The sequence below is a fragment of the Podarcis tiliguerta genome (assembly GCF_965153285.1).
Source record: "Podarcis tiliguerta genome assembly, chromosome: 2".
NCBI lineage: Eukaryota > Metazoa > Chordata > Lepidosauria > Squamata > Lacertidae > Podarcis > Podarcis tiliguerta.
Window position 1 is genome coordinate 46319540 of NC_139535.1, and position 19435 is coordinate 46338974.

The 19435-nt window shown below is 43.8% G+C and overlaps 1 protein-coding gene and 1 long non-coding RNA gene across 9 annotated transcripts in view; one reads left to right on the forward strand and one right to left on the reverse strand.

Annotated features, from left to right (window-relative positions):
* EFCC1 (EF-hand and coiled-coil domain containing 1) overlaps positions 1–19435 on the forward strand; it is a 61855-nt gene that overhangs the window by 33448 nt on the left and 8972 nt on the right. For all 8 annotated transcript variants that reach the window (XM_083421203.1, XM_083421206.1, XM_083421205.1 and 5 more), the window contains exons 3-5: positions 5039–5178; positions 11927–12062; positions 13014–13179. In XM_083421203.1, the coding sequence (XP_083277329.1) occupies positions 5039–5178; positions 11927–12062; positions 13014–13179 (442 nt within the window). The remainder of the gene's footprint in view (positions 1–5038; positions 5179–11926; positions 12063–13013; positions 13180–19435) is intronic.
* LOC310668633 overlaps positions 1–19435 on the reverse strand; it is a 38906-nt gene that overhangs the window by 6655 nt on the left and 12816 nt on the right. The gene's annotated exons all lie outside the window — the stretch shown is intronic.

The window sequence follows — 19435 nt, forward strand, 5'->3', positions numbered from 1 at the left end:
CACTTGTCTCCAAGGAGCCTAAGGTGCCATATGTGGTCCTTCCCCTCCTTGCTCAAGCCCCACAACAGCCCTGTGAGGTAGGTTAGGCTGGGAGGCAGTGACTGGCCCAAGGTCACCCAGTGAGCTTCAAGGTCCAGTAGGGATTTGAACCCTGATCTCCCAGGACTCTAACCACTACACCACACACAGTAGGATTTAATAATGGAGTATTCTATGCAATTTACGTGCCAACAAGCCCCACTCAACACAGCAGGACTTACTTCGGAGTAAATGAGCATAGGATGTTAGCCTCGCAAGGCATTATAATGTATGTGTGAGAATCATATAGTGCTCTAGAGATCTGCGCAGGTTATATAACAAATGATTCTGTTGTGGAAGAAAGCTGAAGTCAATACGGTCATTTTTGTCAGAGAATAATGCTTTCAAAGAGCAGGAAGTATGCCTCAGAGTATTATTACTATAGAAGGCAATATAATTCCAGCAGGTCGAGTCAGTTTAAATAAATCCATTAGGCTCAAGTGCTCTGCATTTAATTTGCTGCGAAAAAGCACTATTTAACTCTATTTTAAGATGCTGGATAGAAAGGCTGAAAATTTAAAATGTTTTTATTTCTAGAGGAAATGCTAGTCAGTCCGCCTGCTTGTCTGCCTCTCACTCACTCACAAAAAGGACCTAAGGGCAGACTTCCCCAACCTGATGCCCTCCTGATTTTTTGGACTACACATCCCATCAACCGAGTCAATGTGGCCAATGCTGGCCAGAGCTGATGGGAATTAAGTTTGATGCATCTGGAGGAAACCAAGTTGGGGAAGGCTGACCTATGGAAATCACAGCAATGCAAGAACATTGTGATGTTGACGTGATGAAGCCTTGAAGAATGTTTACACCAGTTGTGGTTGGTTTGCAGAAGATAAATTATTTTACCTTCTGCTGGAGAGATGTTCTTAGAGAAGGGAGATCTTGGTAGACACAAGCACCCCTCAAGCTTCATTATGAAACCAATCTACCAACTATTTTGAAGTGATATCATTAAGCAAGTAATTGTTTAGTTGAGCAGTTTTTCATTAGAGAAGAACTGCTAAACCGATATCCTCAGATTTAATGACTGGAGGAAAACTATCATTGGATTGTGCCATTATTTAAATTTAATTCACATCACCTACTGGCTTTGGCATGATCACACCAAAGGTCCAGGTAGTTCAGCTTTCTGTCTTCAACAGCCAAATGCTTTAAGAGGCCATAAGCAGAGCATGTTGGAAAAACTGGGCCTCTTTATTCAGAGGTTGCTACTCAAATTACAAGATGCTGGAGGCAAACAACCCAGGGCAGTGGTATAGTGGACAGGGAATATAGGGAACGCAACTCTGGTACTTCTTTCACAACAAAAACAATGATGTCATCTGCTGAAGTGGTGTTTGGCCACACCCACACCATAAATTTAATGCACATTTAAGTATTGGGAACTGCAGTCTGTTAAGCATGCTGGGAATTGTAGCCCTGTGAGGGTAAATTATAGTTCCTAGGAATCTTTGGGGAAGCCACATGCTTTAAATGTATTGTATGGATGTGACCATTCTCGGTGTAGGAAACTTGCGCAATTAGAGGACAGGCCTGACTTGGCACACAGTCCCTTTTTTAGGTTGCCTAGGCTCAATTAATGATTGATCCCTGAACAAAGGCTGTTCAGGGATCTGATCATAGCTGACGAGGGATCTGAAGTCTTGTCTTCATAAACAAAGTCCAGCAGGCTAACCAATACACCACCCTTTGCCAGTTCACTCTATGGGATAGATGGATAGATAGATAGATAGATAGATAGACAGAGCTGCCTGCAAGCAACCCTTTGGGACATTGTTATAGAATTCTTGGGCTATGAGGACCCCCATGATATCAGCTTCTGTGTTGCAACATTTCCCACAACACCACTGCCCAGCCACTGATAGTCCTGTCCTCTTTAAACACATAAGCATATATAGAAATGTACTTTTTACCCAGTTGGGCTAACAAGCCAAACTAATCTCAGTTTTTACGCTAGTAGCAGCTGCCTCGAGTTGCAGCTAAACGTTTCACTGATAGTGGAATAGCCTTAATTAAAAGCCAATTAGTCATGGACATTACTTTGAGGTCCAACAATATGCAGTCTTCTCTGCTTCTAGATATTCCCTCTTTCATGCTTCTCATTATCTTCAACACAAAAGCCTGAAAATGAATGTGGTCTATTTGGCTGTCTCTATGGAAACCTTGCTGTACTGCATGGTACACACGCACTTCCCAGAGCCAACCTCTCCTATGATCTTTGCTCCGCACAGACATGCTGCTTATTCACTCTTCTTCGACGTTTATGAGATGTTTTATGAATGCTAATGAAAAAGAGCCAAGCCCAGATTTGGGGGAAGGGGGGAATGACAGAGGTTCGATGAGATTTATAGTGCTTGCCTTAGACATTTTTACATCTAAAGCTGTTCATTAAGAACACACACACACACACACACACACACACACTTGTGGAATGAGAATTTGTATGCAAAAAACAGACAGCGCTTTTTGAAATTTACCACCTAGATTGTTTCTTCCCCTCACTTTGTGGTGAAGCAGGTCTTGGAAATTTGACTGGTACAGACATTCAGGCCTATGCCTGACCTAGCATATGACACATCTGAAAGTCTCTCTTTTGGGAAGGGGAAAGATCACGTATTTGGCAACCCAGCCAGATGGGTGGGGTTTAAAGGTAAAGGTAAAGGGACCCCTGACCATTAGGACCAGTCATGACTGACTCTGGGGTTGCGGTGTTCATCTCGCTTTATTGGCCGAGGGAGCCGGCGTACAGCTTCCGGGTCATGTGGCCAGTATGACTAAGCTGCTTCTGGCGAACCAGAGCAGCGCACGGAAACGCCGTTTACCTTCCCACCGGAGCAGTACCTATTTATCTACTTGCACTTTGATGTGCTTTTGAACTGCTAGGTTGGCAGGAGCAGGGACCGAGCAACGGCAGCTCGCCCCGTCACGGGGATTCAAACCACCGACCTTCTGATCGGCAAGTCCTAGGCTCTGTGGTTTAACCCACAGCACCACCCGTGTCCTTTGGGTGGAGTATAAATTTATTATTATTATTATTATTATTATTATTAGCTATCTTATGCTATATCCAGCTTCTGCAAGATACTGAATTTAATGCTGCAAAATATATTAGGCAAAAACAACAAAACCAGTAAAATAAGGGCTCCTTGGTGCATGTGCTCTAATAGAGAGAGGGAAAGAATGAGAGTTAGCTAGCTAAAGCAAATAAGGCACTGTGGGTAAGTGAAAAAAAAGTAAATATCTAACTTAATGCATCCAAAACCTCGTTTTCCCCTAGAGCAGGGTTGTAACTGGGAGAGGGGGCTTAGAGGTCTAGGTCTCTTAGGGGTATTCCAGGGCCTTGCCTAGAATTTTCAGCTTTCTATAAGGGTGGCGGAGAGTGGTTCTAGCCTTTTCACTTATTGTGGCATCAGAAAAAAGCATGTAGGCAATATCCACCCACATCTGGTTGGGTGCCCATTGGGAATGGCAGGGCAGAAATAAGGAAGGACAACAATAATTGGAGTCATGATAGACGGAGCCAGTGAATTCTAGTTTTGTCCCCATCCTCCCAGCTGAGTTCTACAAGGGCAAAACTGAGACTGAGGAGCTAGGAGGAAGCTGACAGCCAGAGCCACTGCCTGGACTTAGTTGTAAGTAATAAGGCAGGCAAGGTGGGAGGCTGGCTGATGGCCAAGTGAGATTGGTGGGACGGTGCCCCACTTGCCCTGATGAACCAACCTCCGCTGCCCTCATGAATACTGACATTTGGACCTTCTCTTTGTAGCTGGCCTGGACATCATTTAACTCTTCAAGGTGAGCATAACTCAACAGCCATGTATAGCAGCTAGACTTTAGGAGCTTGGAATGTCCTGTTTTTGCTGTCTGCCTGTGACTGCAAAAACAAGTGAGTTGCCAAGCACCTCGAAGGATACAGTACTATCTCCAGACTTGGATGATGTCAGAAGAAGGTACCTTCTCCAACCTAAGGTCTTCTGAACAAGGCGATAATTGTTCACACTGAATCACTTCATACTGTCTGATACAAGTTCACAATATTTTTATTATTTCTAAAATATATTTCATTGATTTTTCAAAATAACATGGAATAAAACTTTAGGATAATATTCAGCTTGCATTTATTTATTTATTTATTTATTTATTTATTAATTATCAATCTGGAACTCCACCACCCAATGGCAGTCAGTACGGTCAAATCCTAAAAAGGTTAACTACATATGGTGAGAAGGGTTATTTTTCATTACGACATTGAATGCATGGATAGCGTTCAACTCAATTATAGCCAGAATCCCCAGTGTGAGAAACCAGAATGAGCAGCAGGAACCATTAAACTGTGAAATGTTCAAATACATCTGTTAAAAAAGATTTTCACTCTGGCATGTGATGCTCAGTGCTAAACTTCAATTTGTGGGGTTTTCTTTGCATGCCCAAACAGTGTTTAGAAACTGTTACAAATGCCTCATTTTTGTTCCAGCTTTGAAAATTCCAGATGAAATACAAATGTACTACCTTCACTCCATAATAACCATACTATTTTGTTTATTTCATTGCAGGGGCAGAATTAGTTGTTGTTAGTGTTTTCGGCAGGGGTCTCTTTTTGATGCACTTCTAATTCTGCTGGACCGTACAATTGCTGAAGAACATCACATGTGTGACATTGACACCCCACCCCACCCCAATTGCCTTTACAGGCTGGCGCCTCCGGGTCCAAGAGTCTGTGACACGGCCCTGACTAGCAAATTGTGGCTTTCCCATAATGTCCGAACTGGACCACAACTAAAACGAACTGCACAAGCTGCTGTCAGCATATACAGAGCAAATTGTTCCAACATCTGCCAGTGCAAACATATTCTTAGTGAAGCTGCTTGGGTGTTATGGAGCATCCTGCCATGCAAAGTGTTTATTGGCTTTCTCTTCATTTGGCTTATTTTGTCTGTTTACCTTTGTGTGTTTTTTTCAGGTTGGAAGTCCTGAAGCACCAGCTTCCTTCGCAAGGCAGCTCGGACCAGAAGACAGCAGTGGCTGGTGGCCAATATGCCTCATCGGTTGCGCAGCGAGATAGAAGTTCGCCCACTGGAGGTGCAGGGATGTCAGAGAATGGTATGGAAACTCAGTGTGCATGTGGTACAATGGCCACCAGCTTGGATGGCTTAAAAATAGGTTTAGACAAATTCATGGAGAAGGCTATCCATGGACCAGCCATGCTCTGCCTCCATGATCAGAGCCACTAATGTTTCTGAATACCAGTTGCTGGAAACATGAGTAAGGGAGAGGGTTCTTGTGCTTGGGTCCTGCTTGCAGGTTTCTAGTTGGCCACTGCGAGAACAGGATGCTCAACTAGATGGGCCATTGTCCTGACCCTGCAAGCTCTTTTTATCTTCTTAAAGGAGTACACCATATAGATCGAGCCATCTTTTTGAGCGGCCATTTTGTGAGGGGATCATTTTGTGTGGTGATCTTCTGTATTAGCTCACGAGGAGGCAGCCATCCCAAGGAGCAACATAATGTTTCCTCCCAAACAGGTGGCAGTTTCATTTGCACCGTCTTTCTTAGGCTAGATAGAATTCTCTTTTCACCAGAACTAGCTGGGGCAACCTAATTCTAGTGGGTTTCTTCTAGCTTGCAAGCATGATGTGCTGCTTCTTGCTTTCAGATTCTGGCCATGAACTTCAGGCACTGTCTGCTTCAAGAAAGCATTTTTGCAGTCCTTTTCCGAATGGAAAACACATTTAGCACGTTATTCATCCACCACAAACTGGAACGTGTCCAGAGGAGGGCAACCAAAATGGTCAAAGGCCTGGAAACGATGCCTTATGAGGAACGGCTAAGGGAGCTGGGCATGTTTAGCCTGGAGAAGAGGAGGTTAAGGGGTGATATGATAGCCATGTTCAAATATATGAAGGGATGTCACATGGAGGAGGGAGAAAGGTTGCTTTCTGCTGCTCCAGAGAAGCGGACACGGAGCAATGGATCCAAACTACAAGAAAGAAGATTCCACCTAAACATTAGGAAGAACTTCCTGACAGTAAGAGCTGTTCGACAGTGGAATTTGCGGCCAAGGAGTGTGGTGGAGTCTCCTTCTTTGGAGGTCTTTAAGCAGAGGCTTGACAACCATATGTCAGGAGTGCTCTGATGGTGTTTCCTGCTTGGCAGGGGGTTGGACTCGATGGCCCTTGTGGTCTCTTCCAACTCTATGATTCTATGATTCTATAAAGAGAGTGCTCTGTGTTTGTGAGTCTTTGCCTATTATCTGACAGGCGATACAGAGTTCTTACTCATGTCTGCAGGTTCACCAGAACTGCCTCGTTAATATTTTTACAAAGCAGTGCTAGAGAGAAAAACACGCTTGCAGTATTCCACTGCCACCCCTTTTCCAATTTGTTCCCCATTCCTGCTTTGAAATGCATTGGAGGGTTTCATGTGAGTTTATGCCACTGCAGCAAAGTGGCCATGGCGCAAGAGCTCCTAGAGGCTCCCAGGACGATCTCACATCACAGTGCCTCACTCTGAAGAAAGACCTTAGGTCATTTTCTCAGAGAGTCATTTGTCATCAGCACTTCACTGTAGTGGCTTATGCTGTTTAAAGTTTAAAAAAATGACTTGGAAAACTTTTAAACAGTTGGCAGCAACCATTCTAGTCAGCAACAGACTGCTCCATGGCCAGCAGGCATATCCTACCCCAGCTGTCTCTGCTGAGCAGAGGACAGGCCACTGACGCAGGGCAGGGAGAGCAGATTGGCTGGTGGAAGCAGCAGATGGATGCCAACCAGTAACAGGCAGCCCTGTGACCAGCTGACAGCTGTGTGTGTGTGTGTGTGTGTGTGTTGTGAGGAAGGGCGATGTTGCCATCCACCACCCTTCCCAATCCACTAAGAGGGTTTCCTGAATCAGATTATAGTTCACCACTTTCTGGGAAAGCTAGAAGAGTCTAAGCTGAGTCCCATTTCTCTACGTTAAAGCAGTGCTTTAACAGTTATTGGCAGCCCCTTCAGCAGCTGACCACATTCGTGCAGAAGTGAGGAGTATCTCCTTGAGTAGTAGGTGGCAGACAGGATGAAGCACAGAGGGCAAGACTGTTAATAGGGCAAGACTGGAGCATGATGAGAAATGTGTATGTTATAAAACCGATTACATGTGCTCAGTTTTATATGGGAATCCCAGACAAGCTGAAATCTCAAGTTGATACAGCTCAGTGAGTGGGATTTTACTTCTTTCCCTGTCTTTGTTCCCCCATTGCTAACATAAGCTTAGTAATCTCACTGCCAGCAACAAGAGCAACATTTGAGGAACTTCCAGACAGTGTATTTACCATTTTCAATAGTTATGATTCAAGCTGGTGTTTTGGTTTTAGAAAAAGTGAGGCCCTGTGCAGGAAAAATGACAGCAACAACGCTATCATCCATTATCTGCCTCAGTTCTTTCTACTGAATGTAAACCTTGGTAGGGAACCATTTCAGGAACCATGCCTTGCCTTGTTCCCAATAAAAGGAAATTGCTTCAGTGACAATTACTTTGAAGCCATTTCCTTTTGCTGGCAGCAAACCTGTGTAAATTAGGGGTTGTACACTCGTTGCATGTTGCATGTGAATAACCGTACAGACGTACAGCTTAACGACTTGTGTACATGGGAACACAGATTGTACACTCTTTGAATGTAACATGGGAACACCCTTCCAGCTATTTGCATAAGAAGAATCTTCAGACTGTGCTTCTGGCTGAGATGATGTAGCCTAAAACTAAGCTGAAAGTTTGGTGTGCTTTGACTAGCTCCAGAGCACAAACATGAAAGTAAGGAAACTTTCCCCAGTCTTGCGGGATGAACTACATTTTACCACAGTGCAAATCCCACCGTGCTTGCCTCTTTTGGTATTCCCTTTAGCTGCTGTTAATTCTTGCAGTCAGACAGAAGCGGTGTCAGTCAGATTAAGAACTAATCAGGAGTGACAAGGTACTGTATCTGAAGGAGAGGCTTGAAATCTAAACGTTCAGCTTCAAGGTCATGCCATGTCAAACTAAGTGAAAAGCGTCGGCATAAACAACTGTTTGGTAAATGGAAGATTTGCAAATGAGAAATAATAATACTGGATCATGTCTTTTAGCGTACTGTGGGCTAATGTGGTCAGCAATTTGCAGAACAAACCCATGCAGAAAATATATTTCCATTCTTGGGCAGGGGGGAGGGACAAGAATGATTGTTTAGCTGTGCAGGCAGGAAGGCTGCTTATAAGTTCATGCCTCCTGCGTGTTTGTAAAGAGCTAATCTGGGTGTCTACTGTACCCCCGTGACTCCTAAAACAAAAATGTAATCTTGGAGGTCAGCCTCATCATTGGCTTGTGGGTCAGTCTTCTCTGCTTGATCCGCCATTGACCATTCTTCTTTGAACTCTTATTACCAAGAAATGTAGACTGCTGCCTGGAGCATTTTAAACTGATCTATCGCCAGGGTGAGCTGGCAGATGATGGGGATGGGGCAGCAAGGTGCTGGGTGGACAGAGTCGTGAATGCCACGTAGTCTGCCCTGCCCTTCCCAACCTCGCTTACTACCCTCCAGTGCAAATGAAGATGCTGCAAGTACTGAAATAAGATTAAACTGCAAGTCTGGTTGGCAGCTGTACATGGAATTGGGGTGGGAGCAGGGGAGAGCTTGCCCTTTGCCTCAGGCAGCAAAATGTCTTGAGCCAGCCCTGTTTATCACAGCTAGAAGAGCAGTGAGGATTTGTGTAGTACCAAAAAAGAGAGGATTTATGAGGGAAAGGGGGGGGGGAATTTGCATCCATAGCAATAAGGATGCAGGCTTGTAGTACAGTGTTCTCACTCTGCTCTTTTCTGTTGTTATCCTGCAGCCCTGCAGTCAGTTATTTTGTTAAGCTCCTGCTACCATGTTTCTGTGTTTGCTATTAATGAAGAGTTGGGAGTTACATTGAAATGGAAGTCTGTATTTCTTCAGAATGACCCCCCCCCCCCGCTTTACGCTTTGTGCTATGTCACAGAACAGAGGGCGTGTTCTGTCAAATGATGTCTTTCCCCTGTACCACCTACTTTCTCCTCCTGTCTGAGTTTCTGACTCTCTCACTTAGTTTCGCACACTTAGCCTGTGTGTGTGTGTGTGTGTGTGTTGTTGCAGTAGAAGAGGAGGAAAGTTTACATGACACAACAACTTCCATTCTGCTAAACTGGTCAAACTGTATTGGCTTCTTGTTCATTTGTTTGTTTTACAACAGTGCCCTCTCCTGGGCAGCATGAAAATTGTTCAGCATGTCTTGTCGCTGGCAGCAAAATATGCATAGGAAGATATTAGAAGTCACCCCCTCCCCTCCCTACCTCCCACTACCACTCTATTCTGCTTTCTCTGTCAGCCCAGCCTTGTGCCATCTCTTTTAAATGCCGGTTAAACAATTGGTACAAAACAACAAGCATGTGACATGATCCAAGAGGCTTCATTTCAAAATATCGTAGCTGAACATCTCTCACTGCCCACAACACTAGTCATTTATTTATTGTATTTGTAGCCTAAACCTTTCACCAGGAGGCCTTATGGCAGCATCTGCTATAAAAGGGAGTGAAATTGCAAGAACTGTACAAAACAGCAAAATGAGAATGGCCAATAAAACAACAGGAAAATAGATAAAAGCAGCAAATAAAGCTGTTAAACTGGGTCATGGATATCACTTAAAGCAACAAAAGAACTAGGTGGAATTTGGCACCTCAAAGTTAGCAAAGGCAATGCCAGGCCAACATATTTAAGGAAGGAGACAATTTCATCACTGCCACACACACAAAAAGACTCTCCTCCAGCTGGTCAACTAACCTCTGAGGTCAGGAACACCCAGAGAAGGGGCTCTGATATGGTCTTTATTATGCTGGAAGTGAGACCTTACTGTTGTCAATTGACATTGTCCATCTGCTGTTGTCAACCCAGCCCTTGCAGACACAGTTCTACTTTAGATTCTCATTATTTCATTGGGTTCCTAACACTTTGCCTTTCCAGTTGGGAGCCTTATATTCTCTGTGGTTTCAGTGTCTTTCTGCAGATGGATCAAACTAGCACATTTTTGAACCTGAAATGTAGAAAGATGCCACGAATATACATGCACATCAAATTCCACAGCTCTGTCTTAATGTTAAAGAGAGGCATCAAGTGTCAAACCGACATAGAAAAAGGAAAAAAACACCAAACAGGCTCGTTAAAGCAGAAGCCCCGTCTTGCTCAGCCAAGTACTGAGCAGCGGCAATGCAGGTGACGGCTGATGGAACTCATTCTTTCAGCATATGTGGCAGAGATTCATCTCTCAAGAAGAAGGCTGTTTGTATTTCCCTAGCGACACGTACTGTGATTAACGGAAAAACCTAGCACTCCAGTTTGCAAAACAGCTACTTGCGATGAATGTGTGAGTAATGGCCAGCAGCACTCTTCCAACTCCAGTCTGTAAGGAAATCCATGTCTATAAAGCAGGCAATTATCTTAATCCCTCAGCCTATTTCCTTCTCCCTTGTGAATACACCCACATAGCTGGAATTGGAGTGACGCTACCTAAAAGCTGCAAGCCTCTCCTCCTTTGCGAGCTTCTGTAACTTGACAGCATTGCAAAAATACGGTCCTTCCTCTGTGTCCCCACTGTGAGAGCTCGGCTTCACATCCTGCTCACCACTTGCTGGCCCCCCTGCTGCACTAACTTTTCTGCCTGATCTTCCATTGCCTCACCTTAATCCTCTTACCTCTGTTCAGCATTCTGCTGCTACAGAACATAGGAAGCTTCACTGTACTGAGTCAAAGCCATCGGTCCATTTGTTTCACATTGTCTACCTTGACTGGCAGCAACACTCTAAGGTTTCAAACAGTAGCATTTCCCAGGCCCTACTGAGAGATTCAGGGATTGAATCTGGGACATTCTGCATGCATGCAAAACAGACACTGTACCACTGAGCTTCCAACATAATTCCCTTCTCTCATCACTCTGACTATATCACTTCATAAACCCCTATGCCGGCTCCTTATCCTGCACAAGCTTCTTGTTCTTATCTTTAAAATTCTCCATGGCCTTGCCCCACTCCTTATTGTTATTTTATCTGTTTGTTCTTATATGCTGACTTTCATTGCATTTAGAGGGCACTTCCGGACATTTCATTTCCTATTCATTTTTGTGCTTTACATGGCCTTTCACATACTGCAAAAGCAACCTTTGGAAATCTAGTGGACGTTTAGTCCTCGTTTTTGTGTTAATTCATGTGCTTTTTCGGAGGGCTAGTTTTACAGTATGTTTCGGATCTGGTTTATATGAAAAACTGAGAAATATTATATATATATATATATATGAGAGCATGGGGACAAGATGTGATGGCCGTGGGCAGGGTCATGGATAGTATTTGGTCCTATACTGGAACAGGGCTGAGCGGGGATCCATTCACAACCAGGAAGCCTTCTCAGACTCTTTTTGGCTTGCTACTAGTAGACTCTGATGCAGAAGTTGACATTGTATTTCACTTCCTCCTGAGCAAACTCCACTGTAATGAATGGGAATGGTACTTTAGTGTGCCTTCCATTCATTTGCAAAGGGCTTAGAGGCAGTTTCAGACATATTGAGCCAACTGTTCTTAATTAAGAAAGTGACAGGAGCTTGGGGTGTATTATTTTTTTAAAAATGTAACAGAGTCATCATTTTGGCTAAGTCTTCCCAAGGGGAAGTTCTCTTCTATCTAGTAATGAAACTTTTAGCGTTTCTGCCAATTATTCATTTAAGATTACCCACTTGATCTTGCTTAAATTGAATCTCATTTGAAACTACTGTTTGAAGAAGGCGTTACGGTGAGTGCCGCTAGATTTTAGGAAGAGGTTCTTCTTTGTTTCCAGGGGAAGAACAAATGTTTCGTTCTGTGGAAGGCCAGGCTGCTTCTGATGAAGAAGAGGAGAAATGGTCAGGGGAACAGCAATCCCAGGTGGCCGAAGTGAAGAAACTCCTCGCCAGACTTCCCTGTTGCAGTAGTGGGTATGTCCCAACGAGAGCTTTTGTAGGACACGTCTTCATTGTCTGAGAAAGCTACTGGGGGCAATTAATGATGTATCGCAGGTACAGTTGCATTTGAAGCAGAACATGCAATATGGTTGTATCAAATCAAAAGGTTGGTAGTACACTGAGTACATCAGTGATTATCCCCTGTAGTTGTAGAACATATGTTAATTAAATCCATCCGATTCAAGTAGATGTTAGGGATGAGAACGGAGCTTCCCACACAGCTTTCCCTGGCATCTACAAGGTTCAGATGGTAAATGAAATTAATCTGATTCAACGCCAGAGAGTAATGCCAAGCCCTATAATAATAGACAGCATAGCAGCGCGTTCGGGGAGAACTGTGCATGCAAGCCAAGGTGTCTCTGCAGCTTCCACTGTAGTCACTCACGCAACTCGACAGGCAAGCTGACCTTAGACACGAAAACCAGCTTGCCTGTGAAACCCTGTGAGCTGCTGCTGCAGAGAAACTTCAAAGATATCTCCAGCTGCATGCCCCATCCCCCATTGTCTAAGCACATAATTTTCTGGGATTGCAACCACAACTGCAATCCACAATTAGGTGAAGAAATTCTTTTAAATACAAACAATTTCTTATTAGTTCTAATTGCCACATTTCATTAGCAGAATTCTTTCTCATGGCCTATTTTTCATGATTTCAAATGGTGGAGATTTCACAAGTAATTATTATTATTATTATTATTATTATTTATTAAATTTGTTAGTTGCTTTATCTTGACCAGGGCAACCCAAAGGCATGCTTTCATTTCTTGACTATGCAGTTGAATCCTGTTTTGTTTCAGAAAGGGATTTTGTTCCCAGGGGTGCACAGTTCAAATATTTTATGCTGTGCAACGAAGGGCATTCATTTCTAACTTTATGAAGCTACAGTGGAGAAACACACAGTCACTGGAGTCTTTCTGCCCACAGGTGTGATGACACAATTCTGAAGAAGCTGATGGCCTCCTTTGGGAACATCAGAAAGGACGACCGTGAGAACACCATTGTGGAACTAGTTAAGCGACTCTCAAAGTTAACGGAACAGCTTGAGATGAAAGGGCAAGAAGTGAAAACACTGGGAACAAATATGGAAGAGGTAGATGTGTGTGTATTATGCCTTTTGGTGGGGGGGGGGAGCAAATGCAGTGTGTCACTGAAGACTGGCTGAGATCCAATAGAGTGCATGAATATTGCTGATCTCCTTGTTTTGTCTCTGATCACAGCTTTTGTCAGAAGCGACCTCCAAAAACCCTTCACATTTCAGGAGTTTTTTGTCAAACAAGTGGTTTCAGCTGGAGGTGCTCAAGCTCTGCTGTGCATGTTCACTTTTTGCACAGTATCGGGAGCAGCTGGCAGAAAGGGACACCAGGGCCACACCTGGCTTCCCAAGTACCATTGCGGCTTACCAGGAGGGGTGAGGTGGCGGGGAGTTCGGTGAACTGGTGGAGCCATGCATTGTGCCAATCTCCCAGCCATCCCTTCCATCACCTCTCGCCTTTGCCCCCTAGTAAACCACAGTGATGCCAGTGGTAGGAGGACAGGCGGATGCCACTCTCTCTCTGCTGGCCGCTGCACAGCCCTCTGGATCACAGCCAATGCTAATCTCTATTTCTGTCTCTTTCTCAACAAGACTCTGAAATGCGTAGGGCACTATCTAGTGAATTAGATCAGCCAGCGCAAGGACAGAATTTGCCCTCCCTCTCTTCTCCAAGAGAAATTCTCTCTGCACACATACCCTCCCAAATCTGTTTCCCCAACTCTTTTGGAATAGATTTGGGGAGGGCACAGGGTGTGGAGGGGAGAGAAGAGGGAGGGGAACATCCATTGCACAAGCAGAAATCCTTGCACTAGTGTAACTGTCTTGCTGGATATCACCTACGTTCTCTTACGACATCCTCCAAAGCTTGCTGGCAGAGAGTTGTTGCGTGACACTGTCCTGCCACTGTGGAGTGACACAGTATATATTGGGAATGTATATTTGTATGTAGATACAGTACATGTAAATAATAGCTTCAGCAAGAATGCAATATGAGGCTGCTTCAGGCATGTGTAGGTTGAAGTCCCAAAGCCCAGTAGTCTGTCCAATCTATGCTGATTACTGGTAAGAGGCAGATTCCATGCCTCAAAAATTAGATGGAATGATTCAGTTCTCAGAATTTTCAAATGATCTGTGCATCTTGGACTACGTATAATTTTGTAGGGTATAATGTGTATAATTTTGTAGGGTAACAATTATGATATCCCCCCCATCAGTAAATATCAAGCATCTCTGAACCTGGAATAAAATCTAAGAGTGGGCTGAAATAGCCTCCTACTCAATTATACATAAAGCTTTTAAGTTAATATAGGAATTACTGCCAGACTGTCACTTTCTGTAGGCAGTTTGCTAAAACTGTACCTAAATGGCATGGTGTGCTCTTATTTATGCGTTCAAAACCGTACCTTTAAAGGCCGTTCAAACAAATGAAGCACAACAAAATTCCCTTCAGCTGCAGGCCGGCCAAGAGTAACAGCCACACGTATGGATCAATAATTGATCCAATCTAAAAGTACAAAGGCCAGGAGATGAAAAAGGTTGTTAACTTTGATTCCTTTTTAAGTATGCTCCAGTATGTAGCAGCAGTAAATTCAAAGAGCTGTCCTCCAAAGAAAGAGCTTAATGAAGGTGTCAGGTCATAAATGATAGATTGAAGAAAACATTAGTAAATTTTGAAGATAAGTTGATGCTTTACCAAGCCGAAAGTGATAAAATATTGCCAGTGGCATAGAGACTAATACGTGGCTTTTGCTAGACAAATGAATCAAAAAGTGGAGTTGATTTCATCCACCAAGAAGATGTCTAATCTTTATATAGGCAAAAGCAATTGGGCATAAAAGCTGCTCATACACAAACACTATCTTTGCATGGAGGAACCATGGTCATGTAATAATGCCAAACCATGGTTTGGTGGTGTGTGAATGGACCCAGTACTCATATGTGCACATCCTCCTCCCTCCACCCACCACACTCTCATTCCCTTCCTCAGTTCCAATCTTGCATTAAACCATAGTTTGATGTGGCATCCACAGTGCGCAATCATGGCCAAATCAAAGTGAAAGAGGGGGCTAGAGCGGGAGAGGGAATTAAATGGACTGGGGCTTTGATCATGTAGCACCAAACTAGGGTTCCATTATGTCAGAACCAATCTGTTGTCTTTATTTCAAAATGACCTTAAAGGTAAAGGGTAAAGGGACCCCTGACCATTAGGTCCAGTCGTGGCTGACTCTGGGGTTGCGATGCTCATCTCGCTTTATTGGCCGAGGGAGCTGGCGTACAGCTTCCAGGTCATGTGGCCAGCATGACTAAGCCGCTTCTGGTGAACCAGAGCAGCACACGGAAACGCCGTTTACCTTCCCACCGGAGCGGTACCTATTTATCTACTTGCACTTTGATGTGCTTTCGAACTGCTAGGTTGGCAGGAGCAGGGACCGAGCAACGGGAGCTCGCCCCGTCGCGGGGATTCGAACCGCCGACCTTCTGATCAGCAAGTCCTAGGCTCTGTGGTTTAACCCACAGTGCCACCCGCGTCCCATGGATGGACCTTATGCAACATCAATTCCATATTCAACCATATTGTAGAGCTGCAATCCAGAAAACCAATTTTTAAAAACTGTGTGCCTCCAATGGCTGTTGGAGGGAATGTGCTTTTGGTATTTGGGAGGAAATGGGAGTGCGGTAGTAGTCTAAATAGCCCTTTCTAAGCCTTGCATAAACCTAAAGGTGATAATCTGGATTGTGCTTCAAAACTCTCTGTTTTCCAGTGGCAATTGTGATGTAATAGTGGCTTTCAGAGGTGCCCATTACCAGCGTATGTGGATCCTGGCCAATTCCAATTGCACTTTTGCCACCAGGACCTTTAAAAATCTGTAGCAGCAACCATGATTAAAAGGATGAGAAGCATTACCATCTACATCCAGCCTGTAGTGTTACATAAACTTCAAAGAAAATTATGAACTTGTGGCTGCAGCACAGTTTGTACAATAATTACAGCACCATTCAATAGCATTGATCAAGGAGAAAACAAGCTGTGTGTGTCCAACATGATAAAGACCCCGAGTTGCTTTGTGGAATTTCTTCATTGGTTCTGAAAAGGCAGGTAGCAATTAGCTTCTTGATAAGCTGAGGACTAGTGGATACTTGCAAGAGAGCTCGTAATTGCCTTTGTTTATCTGTTCCAAACAAGGAGAAACAGGCGGAGAATAGAGAACACTGTGGAATGTTCACACAGTCAAAGTAAACATGCGTCGAATTGAAGCTCAAGAGATCCGACAGCGTGGCTAAAGAGGGACACAGTTTTTGAGGGTCTTGGTATGTTGTCCTGTTAATTGCTTCACGTGAAGCAAATGCAGTCCTCCTGGCCTCTCTGGCTGGCATTTGGGACTCTGTCCAGGCCAGATCCTTCTACAGACCACTCCTGTGGTTCCACCCTATCTGCCTCTCCTTGCTGGGGACAGGAGAGAGATTCAGTTTGAATCAAATCTATTGGATTTGTACTCTCTGAAACAATACGCAAACCAAACCAAAACAATCCATCAAAATTCACGCATATCCAGGTTTTGCAGTTCTCCAACCAATGGGGTGTGTGTGTGTGGGTGTGTGTGTGTGGGAACATTAGTGCACAGGAATGAATATATTACTTTAAAAACTTAGAAACATGCATCGTATTAGGAGTGATTGCTTGCAGAAATGCGTACGTTAGTAAAAAATGTGTTTATTAGGATAAATATGCACAAATGCCGTGGAATTTTCATGAGAGGTTTTTTTTTTGTTTTGTTTTAAATGAAAATTTCCTGCAGAAATGTGGAGAACTGATTTTAAGATTTGAAAAATGAGAAGCGAGAGAACCAAAACAGGCAGTCTTGCATCCCTAGTCCCTGCCTACCATTGTGGGCCCCAGGAGATGGTCCATAAATGTGAGAACGCATCCTTTGGTCTGAAAAAGGTTCCTTACTACTGGTTTAATGGATAGAGGGAAATATAGACTTTGAAATGGATTCTGGATTTGGGGACACCTCTCTTGTAATGTGTCAGTAGTGAATAGGAAAATAACCTTGCTAGACCAAGTTGGGGGGGGGGGAGTGCCGTGAAAGTAATCTACCGCAGAGTCACACTGTTATTGGGAATCATAGCTACTTCCCTGGAGGCGAATCTGATACAGACGAACGCTGAGGGCAACTATTTGTTTATGTGTTTCGATGCCTTGGAAATGCATGTGGAAATGGGAGTGCAGAAATGACTGTTTGGCAGATGTCCTCTACCCATGCTGCAGATTGACAGAGGAGCTGAGAAGGAGCATTTGCCCTAGGCTAAGACGTGGTTTAACAACCTTGGGGGGGGGCTGTGAGGCACATTTGACCTGTCACAAAGTTGATTTGGAGCTCTTGTGCAACCAACATGGTTCCCCTCCCCACCTCACTCTAAATTGGCCTTTTTGCAAGAAGGGAAGTGATGAGGAAATGCATTGGAAAGCCTGGAACAACAGTTGCTTGATGCAATGTTGTCTAATCTTCCTGCAAACATACCTGTGGGTGGGATTCAACTGATGAGCCCCACTAGTGGAAGCCCACACAAGGATTTATGGTAGTGCAAGGGGGCATACCCCCTCTCTTTCCCCTGTGCTCCTATGTTGCACAAATTGGCTCCACAAGGGTCAGGAGAGCCCCTAAAACAACACAGGGGAGTGGGGAGATCATTCCATCTGGCAAGCTTAAATGCTTGTGCTGCTTGAATTATTACCACGGCACTATGTTGGATACCTCCCCATATAAATGCTGAATAAACCCCTTGTCTGGAAGTGTCCTCATTAAATAGGCAAGCTGTCACAGTTTTGGGGAACATATTTCTCCTTTAAAAATAATAATGACAGTATTGCTTAAATAGAGCACGAACTGGTCCATGTTCAAGAGCATTGCCCCATGATTAGCTGTTAAACTGAATGGACCTTGTGACCACACAGAAGATTCAAGATGAAGCTTGTGTGTTGAATTACAGTGGTACCTCGGGTTACAGACACTTCAGGTTACAGACACTTCAGGTTACAGACTCCGCTAACCCAGAAATAGTACCTCGGGTTAAGAACTTTGCTTCAGGGTGAGAACAGAAATCACACGGTGGTGGCGTGGTGGCAGCGGGAGGCCCCATTAGCAAAAATGGTACCTCAGGTTAAGAACAGTTTCAGGTTAAGAATGGACCTCCGAAACGAATTAAGTACTTAACCTGAGGTACCACTGTATTCAGCACAGGCGCCAAGATTCAGTGGCTCTGCTTCCTGCATTGTAACATTAACACTGCCAACTGCACTTACCTGGAAATAAGCCCCATTGAATTCACTAGGACTTACTTATGAGTAGGCATGGTTAGGCATGTGCGCGTGTGAAGGAAATGAATATTTTGGTGACAAAGATGTTTACTTATACCCAGCTGGGTGGAAGTGGGTATTGACATGACCTTCAATTCAATGAAGCCCTTGACTATGTTCTTAAAAGAAAGAGGCAACCAATTCTAAAGTGCATGTTTAACTTGATCACACAGGTGGTCCCCCTGAAGTTAATGTATATGCCAATATTTTCTCTCCTGCTAAATGGTTCATACACTTAAACTTTAAGCAATCAAAAGTGTTTCACAGGAGTGCAGTGAAGCATGTGTTTAGTTAAGTAAGGGCTTTGCAAAATACTAATGGCTCAAGGAGAATGAAAAACACCAGCTGAGATCTTGATTTTATTTCTGCTACAGCGGAACCACCAGGCATACAGGTGCAATAAAAGCCATGGGACAGAATTGGTGGTGGGAAGAGGTCAATCCTATCTGTATTGCTTCCTTTTGAAAATATATGTGAACCTACAAGGCACACTCAGAAAACCTGAAATCCCCAGATGATCTTGGCTATGTTAAACAGCCCATGAAATTCCCATTTTTATTTATTTATTCATTCATTCATTCATTCATTCATTCAATGTGTATACCACCCTTTATCAAAAAATCCCAGGGCGGTAGACAACATTAAAAACACGTTGCAGAACATCCATGATAAAAACACAATAAAAAGCATACTGACAGGCAGCCTAATAATAAGATAGTCATAATAACAACAGTCCTCTCCCAAATACTTTTACAGGCCATAGATTATTTAATAGCCTGGGTAAAGAGGAATGTTTTTGCCTGGTGCCTAAAGACATATAATGATGGTGCCAGGTGAGTCTTTCTGGGGAGAGCATTCCACAATCAGGAAGCCACCACAGCAAAGGCCCAGAATGCGGATCTTTGCCTTTACTTCCTACTCACTATATCCTTTAGTGACACTTTCCACTTGGCA